Source organism: Ambystoma mexicanum, chromosome 8, assembly GCF_040938575.1.
Source record: "Ambystoma mexicanum isolate Mex_15411 chromosome 8, UKY_AmexF1_1, whole genome shotgun sequence".
Classification (NCBI taxonomy): domain Eukaryota; kingdom Metazoa; phylum Chordata; class Amphibia; order Caudata; family Ambystomatidae; genus Ambystoma; species Ambystoma mexicanum.
The window spans coordinates 1,086,435,703-1,086,450,014 of NC_090929.1; the positions used below are offsets into that span (position 1 = coordinate 1,086,435,703).

At 44.7% G+C, this 14,312-nt stretch overlaps 1 protein-coding gene across 6 annotated transcripts in view; it reads right to left on the reverse strand.

Annotated features, from left to right (window-relative positions):
- The window catches only part of PAX7 (paired box 7), a 170,683-nt gene that overhangs the window by 50,574 nt on the left and 105,797 nt on the right, over window positions 1-14,312 (reverse strand). For all 6 annotated transcript variants that reach the window (XM_069611085.1, XM_069611084.1, XM_069611082.1 and 3 more), the window contains 2 exons: window positions 13,763-13,925; window positions 13,000-13,190 (listed from right to left, as the gene is read on the reverse strand). In XM_069611085.1, the coding sequence (XP_069467186.1) occupies window positions 13,000-13,190; window positions 13,763-13,925 (354 nt within the window). The remainder of the gene's footprint in view (window positions 1-12,999; window positions 13,191-13,762; window positions 13,926-14,312) is intronic.

The following is a 14,312-nucleotide window of genomic DNA, read 5'->3' on the forward strand; positions in this document are numbered from 1 at the left end:
ACCCATCATTCACACAAACACCAAACAAACCAACCTAAATCTCCCACACATTCAACTTGCAAGCAAATCTACACACAAAAACGGGCCTTTACCCAATGGGCCCGCAGAGCCTGGAAAGTGCTATCACCCCATGTCCATGCTGTCCCTTACATCATCACCTTCAGGTAAAATACTCAAAACGTATCTCTTCCCACACCTAATCCAGCCATAAATCCACCCCTACTATTCTTTATCCTGATATTGTTATTCTTCTCTGAAAAACATTGTAACTTTTCTCCTCCACCCTTTGAACGCTTAAAAGCACGCTGAGACCCACTGAGTAGGGTCAGCACTCAGGCCTGTTTCTTGGTCTGGGTGAAGCGGGTGGGTGCCGGTGGCCAACTGCCCCAGTGGTGAAGGTGCAATTGCTATAGGGTGGGCTTGAATTGCCATCTGAGGCTCCTTTACTATGGGGCGGGTGCGAATGCTCTGGGGCATACCAGGCAAGTTGCGGCAGCAGGTGCCGCCGCTTACGTACTTCGGTTACATAATACTACGTGCTGGGCCACCACTGTCTTATGTTTCGCACTTCACTGCGAAAAAGTTTGCCTCTCGCTATTGGAGGCTGCTTTTGGATTCCGGCAGCTATGAGCCGTCCAGCAGCAGGTCACCCAGTCTTTTAGACCCATCGTTGCACTGGATCTGGGATGCAAGCGTTGCCATGCAGATGCTGTACAGTAATTAGCTGGGATAAGGACCCTTCCCAAGCACTGAAACGTATGCGACTTTAGTGCTATCAGGCAATCGCATCAGCTGCGCACATAATGAGTGCACCCAAGCACCATATGATACCCTACTCTCTCAACTAACTTGGACTTCAGTCCCTGAGAGCTTTCAACCCACAATCACTTCGAGATCTACCAATGATATATAGAGCGCTATTTGGATTAAAGCGCTATATGAACACAACAAATACAAATACAGACATATAAATGCCAAATAACATAACATAACAACTTTCACGGCGGGGGAGCGCTTTGGTTTCAATCTCTGCATCTCCATTTGATAGCATTATGTTGTGTGCAGCTGTGAGCAAATAGCAAGGACTAAGGGATGCAGAAGTGTAGGTGTCCTAACCTCCCCCTCTCTGCCGTTGCTCTGCCCGCTTGTCCCACTGTAAGCCCAGATGTGCCGGGGTGGGAGGAACATGGCAGTGAGACTGGTGGTCAGTCAAAATATCGAAAAAAAAATCTCGAATAACAATAAGGTCGAAAAAAAAGACAGAAAAAAAATAAGTCGAATTTCCCTTTTTTTAATTATATATTTATTTTGGGGTCTGGGATTAAAAAAAAAATGGTAAAAACAAAAAAAACAAAAAAAGGGGGGGGTTGGAGGGACCCCCCATTTCGAATAAAAAACGTCATTAAAAGAATTCGACTTTTTTTTCGGCCTTTTTTTTCGAGATTTTTTTTTCGAGATTTTCTTTTCGAGATTATGACCATAAACCAGTGAGACTGCGTTTCAAGTTGCCATAATGTGCTGATTCCTGCCAGTGTTATTAGTGTGTGATTGCGGACATTCAGTGAGAACCGGACTTCTGAGTCCGTGCGCCGGACAAACCAGATGCTTTCAGTGAGCTTGCTGTGTGTTCCCTTATTGGTCGTGGAAATGCTGCTCTCCAATAAACGCACTGCTCTTACCAATGGCTGTCTCTACGTGTGGCCACCGTGTTCTACCTGGAAGGAACTGTTGTGTATCCCCCAAGGAAAGGACTTTACAAACATCCACATTGTATGCATTTCTTTTGAGTTTTAAATGTGCTCCATGCATACACAGGGGCTTCAAAATACCAAATGTATCTTTTGGCCATGCAGGGGAACGAAAGAGCATTGTGACAGACCTTTCTTATGAGGAACATAATGACTGTCTTCTGGTCAGGGTTTATAATACAAGGGTGGGGTAGGGGACCCCAAGTTCATCCCCAAAGAGTCAGATTATCTTCATGTTTCCAGAAGACCACACCAAGTACATTTGAAAACAGCAAATCCAAGTTGGCAGTGCTTAATTTGTAAAGAAATAAGTGCTAAGGCTCAAATATTTTCAAGTGCACCTCAGACGCATGAGGCAGACAGGTCCCTGACCCTTGTTGCCACCATCCACATCTGCTTCTCACAGTGTGAGCATATTTGGGGTACAAGCTTCAATTCCCACTGGCTCATTGGGGTGATGGATGCACTACCCATAGCCGATATGGAATTTGCAGATACCAATCAACATAATATAAAATAGCATACTAGTTGTATATTGAAATAAGAGAAATGTTTAGGTGCTTCTTTAAACACATCATCATCATCTTTAACATTTAGTTCTAATACTATAAGTGGCAAGTAGAACACGTTTACTGTCTATCCACAGAGAGAAGAGCAAACATAATTTTCTCCTATGGTAAAGTGATTGGCAAATATAGGAACAATCATTATGGAGGTGATGAACCTGCCTATCAAAACACTGCAGTGAGGTCTTCTTGTATAGGTAGGCCCGTATGACAGCCACTCCTGTTCGGCAATGCCCTTATGCTTGTCCTTGGTCTTGCTCCTATGTTGGTGCTGCTGGTTAGGGACTGTCATGTTATCAACCCACCCTGCTGTGGTAGTGCCTCTTCATTACTGTAACATAGCTGCAGCCCTGTTTCCTGGTTCTTTAGAGCCAGCACCTCATCTAACTTTCTCCAGAAACAAGAAACAAAAGAGCCCTTATACCCCATTTGAGTGGCTGATGTTGCAGCCATTTTATCCTCAATTCCAAAAACGTAAGATGTCCAAATGAGTATGTATGGTTCAGTGTTACAAAAATGTTCATGTTAGGGTGAGTGTTGTGAACGCATCAAGCTGTGTGTCTGTTATTTATTCACTGATTCACACATACAACCTTTTTTTTATCACAGACTTGTTTATCAAATATAGAGATCTTTGATCATTGTTATATTCTCGAAATGCTCTGTGATTTCATGCAAAGCAGACAGGAACACTCACTGGTGCTATTTTGCTGGTAAGATAACTCAACAGGTTAAACACTCATTATTGAGATCTGTGTTTGATCTGCTGGTCGCAGGTTCAAATCCCAGCAAGGCCAAATGAGCCTTTCACCCTTCTGAGATCGATAAATGAGTGCCAATTTCGATTTGGGTAATAATAGTAATGTATGTAAATATGTCCTATTTAAAGTGCTTTAGATTGAAGCACTCCATAAAAAACAAAACCAGAATACACATATGTATCCCCTTTCCCTCTCTGATAGGGATATCTAGTGAGAGTACATTAAGAGTGTACCAGACTATCCACCTTGGAATGATAACCTATCAGAAAATAATTCATATTTCTTGGTTCGATCTTCACGCCTGCAACATAGGGTCGGTGGTCTGTAGGTCCTCAGACCCTGGCAGGCTGGTCACACCACAGTGTGTCAGTATGGGCACAATGCAACTGCATTCAGATAAGGCCATCCCTAAGAGTAGGTGACAGAAGAAGTATTTACTTGGGTCGCCAGAGCTGTGTTTTCACATTAGATTTCTTCTGTAAAGTACTTGAAATACAATGTAATGAAACCAACTTCATTTGTTTAGCAATGAGTTATTGATATTGAGGAGGGTTTTGTCGCATGACACAGAGGTTTCGTTTAGGAGTGACCTGTGCCAGTCAGGGGGGCACATTCTAATGTTTTGCCCTGTCAGCGCAGTAAACTAGTTTAAATAAAATAATAAAATAAGTAGGTGAATCATGGCTATAAAGAATTGTTAAATTGAGAATCAATAGAAAAAGGGTGAGATTGCAGCAAAAGAGAAACAATCAAAATAAAATAAAAAATAATATAGCAAGAGAAGTGTCTAAGGGACTCGGGTTACAACGTAAATAATATGAAAGTGCAGCAAGTGAGAAGCATAATCGAAAGGAAATAAAAATAGCAAAGCAAGAGAAGTAGAAATGTGGTCGTGACAGAAGTGTTAGGGGTAAAGATGAAGAGGAGGGTGCAGTGTTAAAACATTACATTTGTTCAGGGAATCCTTTGATTTCTCTGCATGGCGCGCAGTCTGCGCATGCGCCTCCACGGTGCATGCTAAGCCATAGAAGCCGCCTTGTCCTGCACAGCATCCTCCCAGACACCACGAGGCCCGCTTTCTCTCAGGGACGCGGGAAGCCTTAATACCCCCTCCCTCAGCCGCTGTAATGGCACGACGGCTCCAATCTGCTTTCAGGGATGGAGAGATTAGGAATAATAAAAAAACTGCAATAAAATATGTGTGAACGCGGGGGTAATTGTGGACAAATGCAGCATTCAAATTCATTTTTCAGCTCCTTTACGCACCATTTCAATCTTATTTTCTGCCTGTTAATGAGATCTTGTTGGTCGGGGTGGGCAGAGCTGCCCAGTATCGGTTGGTAATTGCACATAATTTTCTCTTTACCAGTGATTTGCATCAGTTTTTTCATAATGCTGGCTATTTAACACTCCTTGCAGACCGCCCACTCTCGAAGAGAGCGTGTCTCATTTGGAACGCTCCTTAGGATGGAATCCGTCTCAGCAGAGCGACAGCAGCGACCGAGTCGCCCAGTAGAAACGGGCTCCTGTGAGACAGGCATCAGACATGGCACAGCGAGGAGCACCACTGAATTTAGGGCCAGTGTCAATGGTTAGGGGGAGATGGGCCCCAGTGTTGTCCTGAAGAAATGGGGGTTTGCGGGTTGTGGTCCAGGCACACCCCTCTCCTCTGCTTTTTCCATGGCCTCAATGCCAGTTGCATGGGGAAGGGGGGACTTATTCCCGGCCCTACTTGCCTACACCGGTGAAATGGACGGGCTTTAACCCCCTACCCATATCCGCAACCTCCTTAGATGCAGTGCATGGGGTACTCCTGGGGATATATTTTCTCATGTGCCTCTTTCAGGGTCACAGGTAAACTTATAATAGCTTCCTAGAGAGTTTAAAATGGGGTCTATGGGTGACAACCTCACCGAGCCAGTGGCGGTAATGACGGCAAATCCACTCATGGAGTCCAATGGGACTCCATGAATGGGGATTTACACTGCATCGCCGGCACTCGTATTTCAGCGGCAATGCCGCCAGACCGAGTGCCAGTGATGGCATCCACATTTGTCCGTATCCTGGCGACTCAACCGCCAGGATACGGCAGGGTCGGAATGAGACCCATTAATCTCCTACACCCCTGATCGCTGCTACTTGTTCGTACTGTAGCTCCTTGTAAGGTTCTGGGATTGTGAACAGCCTATGTATCATCTACCCTCAAACGGAAGTCGCATTGTTGGAGTCTTGTGGAGCCTGTTTTGCAGCTCGTTGGTGTCCCTTTGAAGACCGTTTTGTTCTGACATTACCTCTGGACACCGGGTTGCAGGGCTGTGTTTTTGTCACGCAACTGGCCCCTCCAGCCAGGGAGGCTGTGCTAGTTAGGGCAAGAATAACTGAGCACTTGCCAAAGGAGACTCTTTGACTGCTCTCCCTCTACAGAACCAGAACCATAAAATGAGCTTTCTACACAGTGCTTTGGGGAAGGACCAGTTAAACATGTCCTCCTTTTCGTAAAAAATTGACCCAATACTCGGGTCCACTGAACTCAGTCATGCCCCTTTAAAAATAGTGCATCTGCATCCAGTTGAAACTAAACCGTTGAGGCACTCTGACGAGCGATCTGCATCCAAGATAATCATTCTTCCACTATCCTTCACATAAACTCCAGCGATGGACTATGCACTATTCGGGGAGTAATACTCACTCTGGCCTTCTGTGTATCTTTTTTTATAGGAATACCATGCACCAAGTCTTATCTTCTAAGTTTGTATACACATCCAATTCGATAAACTGTTTTTTCCTGGGATTGTAAATAAGAATCTTAATAAGAACACATTCTCCCATATGGATGTGGAGGAGCCTGTCGACAATTAATAATCAATGCATTAACAAGTGTGACAAAACACCAGCAGAAAATATCTACAGAAATAAACCTGTCAATGCGCACAGAGACGAAGTTGGGAAACATAACATATCTCGAACTAAAACAGTCCATCAAATTCTAGACCCACATGAACGGTAGAACCAAGCAAACAACTGAGGAAATACCCAACATAACGGAATCGTCATTGACACGAATCCCTAAATCTTCAGCCAAAAGAAAGGAATAAACCCAGTCTGAGACACAGAGCAAGGTGAAATCTTAAACATTGCTAAAAAAGTGGACAGCCTCGCAGGATATCCACTGATAGTGAAAACAAGAGGCAACTAATGAGGCAATCCGAGGCAGACCTGCAAAGCAGAGAAAGGCAGCATCTGTAACTAGAGCAAAGTGGACCTTGTTGAAGGTAGAACACACTTCTGCAATCATTTTAGTACACATTAAATGGTGCTCATTTGGAGGCTTTGATTACAAAATCATTGGCTTCTTAAAACTGAATGATAAACAGAATACATACATTTGCTTGGCCAAAAACAGAGGTTGTAGAAAAATGGTTAATGTATGTACCGGGCAGCATGCCAAAATATAAGGACCCACATTGTTGGACTGTTGGGGGTAGGAAATGTATCGCGCTTAGATGGATTGCTGGGGGTTGGAAATGTGATGCCCTCAGATGGATTGTTGGTGGTAGGAAATGTGCCGCACTTAGATGGATTGTTGGGGGCAGGAAATGTATTGCACTTGGTTAGAGTGTTGGGGGCAGGAAATGTGTTGCTCCTAACTAACCGTACTAAAATCTCACCATCCTGCACACTCCCCCTCAAACTCTGAACTAACTACACACAACCATACCTCTACCGCACCACAAACCGCACACACTTCACAACACCCAACATGAAACCCAAATCATACACAGTCATACGTCAACACCACATGATGGCTACCACCACAAAACGCACCAGCACGCAGTGACCGATTTCTCCGAACTGAAGCTGCCAACAGAACATTAAAGCTCTCTTGCTCTTTTCCCTCTCAATCCCACTAAAAAAAAAAATCAATCTTCCTTCCATTGCAGAACCGCCAGAGCACCAAAAGACCACGCGAGTGAAAACAGTGCACAGTACTAGAACCCATAACATTAACAGAAGTGAAACTGAAACCGGGTTGACACTGAAATCGGGGCTTCAAAATATCCACTAACCACTATCCATTGGCAAGTGTTTATTGACTAAGTGAGTTAGAAATCATGTGCTATGTGCATGTCGAGAATAGAGGCAAGTGACCTTTAATGCCTAGCCTGTAGCTTACAACTTGCATTTCTTTTTTATCTCTGCTGATATCTTGCTAAAGTAGATCGGCAAAACAAGTGCTACCCCTCTGAATGTAAACAATGCAACATATAATCTCACCATATAACCCCCACCCCCAGAATGCATTGTCTTTAGGGCATTTACCCACAAACATAGCATGATACCCCTTTCTCCTGCATCACAAATCTGTTTGGGGCTCATGAGACTTCAGCATTATTGTGTTGCATACCAACTATATAGAAGTTTGTATCCCATGGTATTCAATTAAAGTCTCCATGCTTCAAGAGGTTTGTTGGAGCAGATCTCAAGTTCGTCATACAGCCACACACTACAATCATATGGTATATATATTTTTTAAATCAACACTGCCTTCAAGTAACTACTCCCTTCTCCTTCAAAAGCCTTTGAATTTAAGTTCTCTATTCTCTGTACTTCAGATCCATGATCCACTTTGGCTGGATCAATGTCACATACATGACCAAACGATCCCCAAAATCATCCTTATCCCTTTAACCTGACTCTCCTCTCCTGTTCTCCCTCTTTGTTTCAGTTTGACTGTCTTTCCTCCATCTCTACACCCCTGTCACTTTTCCTCCCCCTCTTCCCCCCAGACTACAGTCTGGATGCACCTGGCGAAGGTCACAAAACACCAGTTTCCAGAAAAAGTGCTCCGACATGATTAAGGTGGTGATTCTAAAAAGTATCAAACCTTGGAAACATAAGAAATAGAGTGCTTGTCCAACCTCCCCTTTACTCAGTCCCAATCGTCCTGCCGTACTGTCCTAGTTCCATTATGCATGTGACTGTGTATCTTACAGGAACTTGTGATTATATGTGCTTACTAGAAGTCTTAGAGGAATTTCGTTTCCCAGTGGCTCCCACCACATGGAAGGGGTGTGACACCCACTACCTCAAATGAGGGGGAGGAGAAGTGACAGGGGCGTAGAGATGGAGGAAAGACAGTAAAACTGAAACAAAGAGGGAGACCAGGAGAGGAGAGTCGGGTTAAAGGGATAAATATTGCAGCTTATCATTTTTGATTGAACAGTGACTTTTTACAATTTTCAAATCACCTGATGACCCTATTTTCAAAACGTTGTGTTGGATTAACACAATCGTTCTCTTTCACAACTCCTCCTGGTGAATGAGGGTGTAATATCTGAGTAATGTCGTATGGGCATAAAGAGTGAGGAAAAGGACACCCATTCCATTTTTGCTGACCGCTCATTCCTGACCTCTTGCACCTAGGAATGCTGGACTACCTCACAAAGAAACTTCAAATGATCCAAAATACAGACTCCTACACAGACTCAACAGGTAACACATAACACTGGCTCTCAGAGCACTCCACTACCAATACAAAAAGGGATCCAGTTTAAGGTCCTCTGCATTACCCACAGAGCAATTGAAGGCCAAGGAGTAGAATTCCTTCAAAGGAAAATCAGACTATAAACCAACCGGAGACCAAAGATCGAGAAACAACATGCTTCTAGAAACAAGACTTTGCAGAGAAAGACGTGGACGCTCTGCCTTATCCACTATGGTGGCCAAACACTGAAACACACTATTAGCGGATGTCTGCACCCTAAAAAACCACGTGAAATTCAGGAAAACTCTAAAAATGTGCTTTTCAACTTTTAACAGAAAGAAAGTTGAACCTACACACATCAAGCAGCAAAATCTAACTCTCCTCAATAGTATGACTTTCATGCACAGACACAACCTAAGGGAACAGAAAACTTGACTCCATTCCCCCCCACCGACCTTCTGCCTAGAACACATTGCATGGCACTCAGGAAACTAAAACGACTAGCAGACATCATATCAAGGCACTGCAAACACCTTAAGATGATGCATTCCCTGTCTCCCAGAATAGCCAAACCTCACAACAGGGCATCTTCATGCATCAACCATTAAATCCAAACACATCTCACCATAATGCAACCGACTGCAAGACCAATAATTTGAAAGCCCATCATAAACCCAAAGAACACGTCCCACCTTTTGACTAACCCTCAATTTGTCTCCACCTTACTCGCCAAACACATATATTAATCAGCCACTTGCACACAGCTTTAAGAAAAAGATCCTCTGCGCATACTTCAAACATTCCAAATGTCCACCAACACATTCCCATGCTACCAGCACAAGGCAGTCCCTCTGGGTACAACGCTGGCAATGCCTCCTACACTTCACACCTAGAAAGCTTACAAGCACGCTGAGCTGAGGGTACTTCCGATCTGCAACCTCAACCCAAAAGCACTACCATCTTGCCTTCCCTCGCCTTCCAACTAACCAGACTCACCTACTCCCTTACAGATCCACCGGACCGCCTGCAGACCATGCAAATGGCACTGGTGCACTATACAAATCCTAATAACATAACTTCCCTTGTAATAAGGTTCACATACAGAAATGTAGGTCTTTTTTCCATCCATAACCAAACTATTAGTAGACTACTATATGGTCCATCTCTCAACATTGCTCACCCGAGACTCTCCTGCACCATTTGTGCATGGCTCTAAGTGGGAACGTTTGATATTATAGTGTAATATCGGGGCATCGGAGGCGTCCTTCCTTCATAGGTCTAATGAGGAGTTTCTTGATTGTGCTGGGAATACTGTATTTTGAGCAAGTCAGCCCTAGAAAATCCATTAGGTAAGGCTTAGAAAAGGTAAAGCAATTTGGGAGGGTGTTCACCTTGATTACCATGACTCTGCCTATTTACAAAATCTACAGAGGGCATTTGAGAGTTTACTCTTAGATACATACATGCATCTTGAATCTTCATGGGGATACATACACTCAATTCGTTAATACTCCTCTTAGCCCATTTAAAAGGGGAAAAAGTCCTGAGTGACCAAAATGTGGGGGTTAGTAAGATGCAACATCACATCATGCACGTATGCCCTCAATTGGATCTCGTGAACACAAACACAACATATGATGCCTTAAGCATTCACATTTCACATCGCCATGCTTGCTTCTGGAGCTCGGGATTCTACAATTAAAGAATATGTAATGCTAGCGGTTTTTCTGAAAGTTTATTCCCTCCGAACCTCTGGTCAGAAAGCCCAAGTCTATCATCTCAAAAGTCTTCTCACCTCAAAGGGTGGAATTATAGCCAGCCCTTACATAAATGTTGTAACCATGCGAGTCATATCACTGTTTTTTAAAAATATATCAACAAAAACCATACTAATGAAATGAATAGAGTGGACAAGAGATGACATTAAGACATCCTGGCAATTTGCAGGGCCCTGGAGAATATTTTTGCATTGATTTAAGGAGAGCAATTGGACAACAGGACACATCCTACAGAGTTCTTGTCCGTTTTGGTACAATGGTTATCACAGCTTCTACCATGGATTATGAGGTCCATACACATTTCAGAAATTATTTAAACAGAATACACATTGGCCTTAGTAGTGAGGGCCGTGGTGTTTTATGAAAAAAAAACTTGGTGAAGACATCCAGTCCCAGTGCTTTATTAAGCTTCAGGGACGTGGTTGATTCAGAATTTCCTCTTTTGTAATGAGCTTGTGTAGACACTCTCTGCAAACTGGTCAATTTAGAAAGATTAGTTGAAGCTATGCAATCCCCCTGTTTCTGAGGATCACTTGTTCCAATGTTTATAATGGTTTCTCACCTCAAAGACGGCAAACACTATGTGACCATAACAAAGGCTGCACACACTGCATGACATCATTAAGATTGCAACTCTGTGTGACAACCATACTAAAACACAATAAGTGTGTGAGCATCAGTAATGCAGGCTCTGGGTGACCATCAGAAAGGCACACAACAGTATTCTTCACCCTGCAGACTGCTCACATTGTGTGACATCATAAAGACTGCAACAATGTTGGGAACACAACACTGTGTACACATTTGATGTGAACCTACCCAAGTACTGCAATCACTGTGCGACTACAATGGAAATTACAAAGCACTATGTGTGCCCTATAATGACTGCAAAAGGTGTACAATCACTATAATGACTAAAAACAACGTTTACCAACATAAAGTTCGAAAACTCTCTACCCACATCCGACTCTACTGGCGGTATGTAACTGCAAAAACGACTGCAAATAAGGTGTGACATTGTAAAGACTGCCACAATTGCAGAATCACCGTTTCAACTGCAAAGACTATGAGAATACCATACAGACTGCAAACTGTATGACAATTATTTACTCATTTTTTAAGTTTTGTACAGTGCTACATGCAGCAGGCAGCCGCTTTGGAGCACTACTACATCCTGCAAACAATGCAAGATATAGGGCCTCATTACGAACCTGGCGCTAATGGGTTAACGGCGCCGTAAAAGGCTGCAGCGCCGTTAACCCATTAGCTACTTACTACGAGGTCCCTTTGCGGGACCCGACCAGAACGGCTGGTCTAGACCATCCGTTAAAGTAGGGACCCGCAAAGGGACCTTGGTGCTAAGTACGGTATCGCAATTTGCGGTATCGTACTTAGGGCCTTCCCCAGTCCCATTGAGCCCTATGGGGCAAAAATGGGAATGGGGAAGGGCCAATGTTCCATGGGGAATTACCGCCCCGCCAACCTTGGAATGGGGTGGTAATTCCCCGTTGAACATTGGCGGACTCGTTACGATACCGGCACCAACCATGGTGCTAATAGCGCCATGGTTTAGCGCCAGTATCGTAATGAGGGCCATCATAAAGAGTGCAAAGATTGGGAGTCAACCACATAGCCCTCATTACAACCCCGGCGCTAAACCATGGCGCTATTAGCACCATGGTTGGTGCCGGTGTTGTAATGAGTCCGCCATGGTGAAATGGGGAAATACCGCCCCATTCCAAGGTTGGCGGGGCGGTATTTCCCCATTTCACCATGGCCCTTCCCCATTCCCATTTTCGCCCCATAGGGCTCAATGGGACTGGGGAAGGCGCTAAGTACGGTACCGCAAATTGTGGTACCATAATTAGCACCGAGGTCCCTTTGCGGCACCCTACTTTGACGGGTGGCGGGTCCCGCAAAGGGACCTCGTAATCAGACGTTAAGGGTTTAACGGTGCCGACACCTTTTACGGAGCCGTTAAACCCTTAACGCCAGGGTCGTAATGACCCACTAGGGACAGCCACTTACCGCCAATAGAGTCGGATGTGGGCAACAGTGTAACCACCATGAAGACGGCAAGCACCATGCAACCATAATAAGGCAGCACATTCTGTGGTCAACATATATACTGATACTACTATGCGACCACAATAAAGACTTAGGGCCTCATCATGAGTTTGGCTGTAACCCTTAAATCCGGCGGTAGCGCTGTTACCGCCGGATTTAAGGGACCGCCAAATCAGGGCTTCGTCGGATTTCTCCCCAGCTCTGAGCTGGGGAGCAATCCGCCGAAAATTCACGCTCATACCGCCGTCGGGAAATCCGCCGGCAGTATGAGCGTGAAATTTCCCCATTGAGCCCATTCGGGAATGGGGCATTCCCGAATGGGCTCAGTGGGGAATTCCAAATCCGCCAAGCCCGTGATCCGGCGCTAATAGCGCCGGTGGGTTTGGCGGTAGGGCAGATAGTGCCAGCGTTACCGCCCAACTCGTGATGAGGCCCAATGAACTGGTTTGACTGCACAAAGTCTACAAACACTTTGTACCCACCTTACCAAATGCAAAGCTTGTGTGGCATCAATACAACTGTAAACACCATGTCATCTGTTAAAATGAAAATATAGATAAAAAAATAATTGTGCCCTCCGAATAATGCTCTTACCTGTGGAGACAGCCCATTGCTGACCGGATTCATGTGGTTAGTTGGCCCGCCTGGGTTCATGAAGCTGTCCGAATAGCTGGTGAAGCTGTGTCGGGGTCCGTAGGCTGAACTGGCATCAGCAGCTGACAATCCACCCTGGTGCATGGAGGAGGGTGGCAGGGGCTGAGGTCTGTGCACTGTGCTTCCCCCGTCTGGAAGAAATTAGTGATGATGAATAAGAACCCAGTGTGATATTATTAATATATGTAAGACAAATGTGAGATCAGAAGCTCTTCAGTGTGTGGATTATATGGCCATAGCAACACACACACACACACAAAAATCAGCAACATTTTCTTTCACTGTGTTTTCGTTGGGAGTGGCGGAAACAAATGCCTCAGGCATGATGCTTCAATGGGGGGTGAGGGGGAGTGGGTGAAGGTGTCAAAAAAAGGGGGCAGGGCAAAGGAAACATTGTTCTACTACTTTTTCTTTACACTTCGACCCCTCAGTAACACTGAGGTAAGTCATAGAGTTTTCTGGCCAGTTTGCTTTGAGCTGTACATAGAGAGCGTTAGGGGAAGGCAGTACACGTAGACAGCATTCAGGGAAGGCAGTGAGAGGGCCCTGGATTGCAAGTGGCTACAGTTAGAATACGGGCGCACGGGTGTCCTGCTGCAAAGTATCTAAATGGCACTGAGAGGAGGTAGTATCGAAGGTGTCTGAGTCATTTATGGGAAGCAAGGGAGTGAAGTTTTTCTTGAACCCTTCAAGCATCGCTCACCTTGTGCTAGGGCACTTGCATAGCCGGAGTCTGGAAGCTGATAGGGTGGCAAACTTGGCATTCCTGTGGGTGGAAATCCGCCGGGCAGGAGATGATTGAAAGCTGCCAGTTGATTGGCTCCTGCCTGTTTACGCCACCTTGCTCTACGATTGCTGAACCACACCTAGATTGTTTAAATATAAAACACAGTAATATGTTAACAAAAAGTCAGGGCAGAATTGTCTACTTTCTATTTGGTTCAAAGTGCATTTTACTGCTGAAAAGCCGTTAAGCACAGAAGAAATTATGGAGTTTTAAATTAGAGAGTGTTGGGCATAGACAGTGTGCATAATGAAAGGGCCTGGAGATAGTTCTCAATGTATCTATACACTTATTTATTTGATCAGCTGTTTATGGCTGAGTAGTTGAGTCGTCATCTGTGGAATCGGGAGAGATCGTGGAATCTACTGTCCTCTCACTGCACTGGACCAACATGTTTGAATCTGGGCTGATCGCTTTAGCTCCCTCTGCCTCAGGTCCCAAAACAGACCACACCTCAGAACTTGCACTC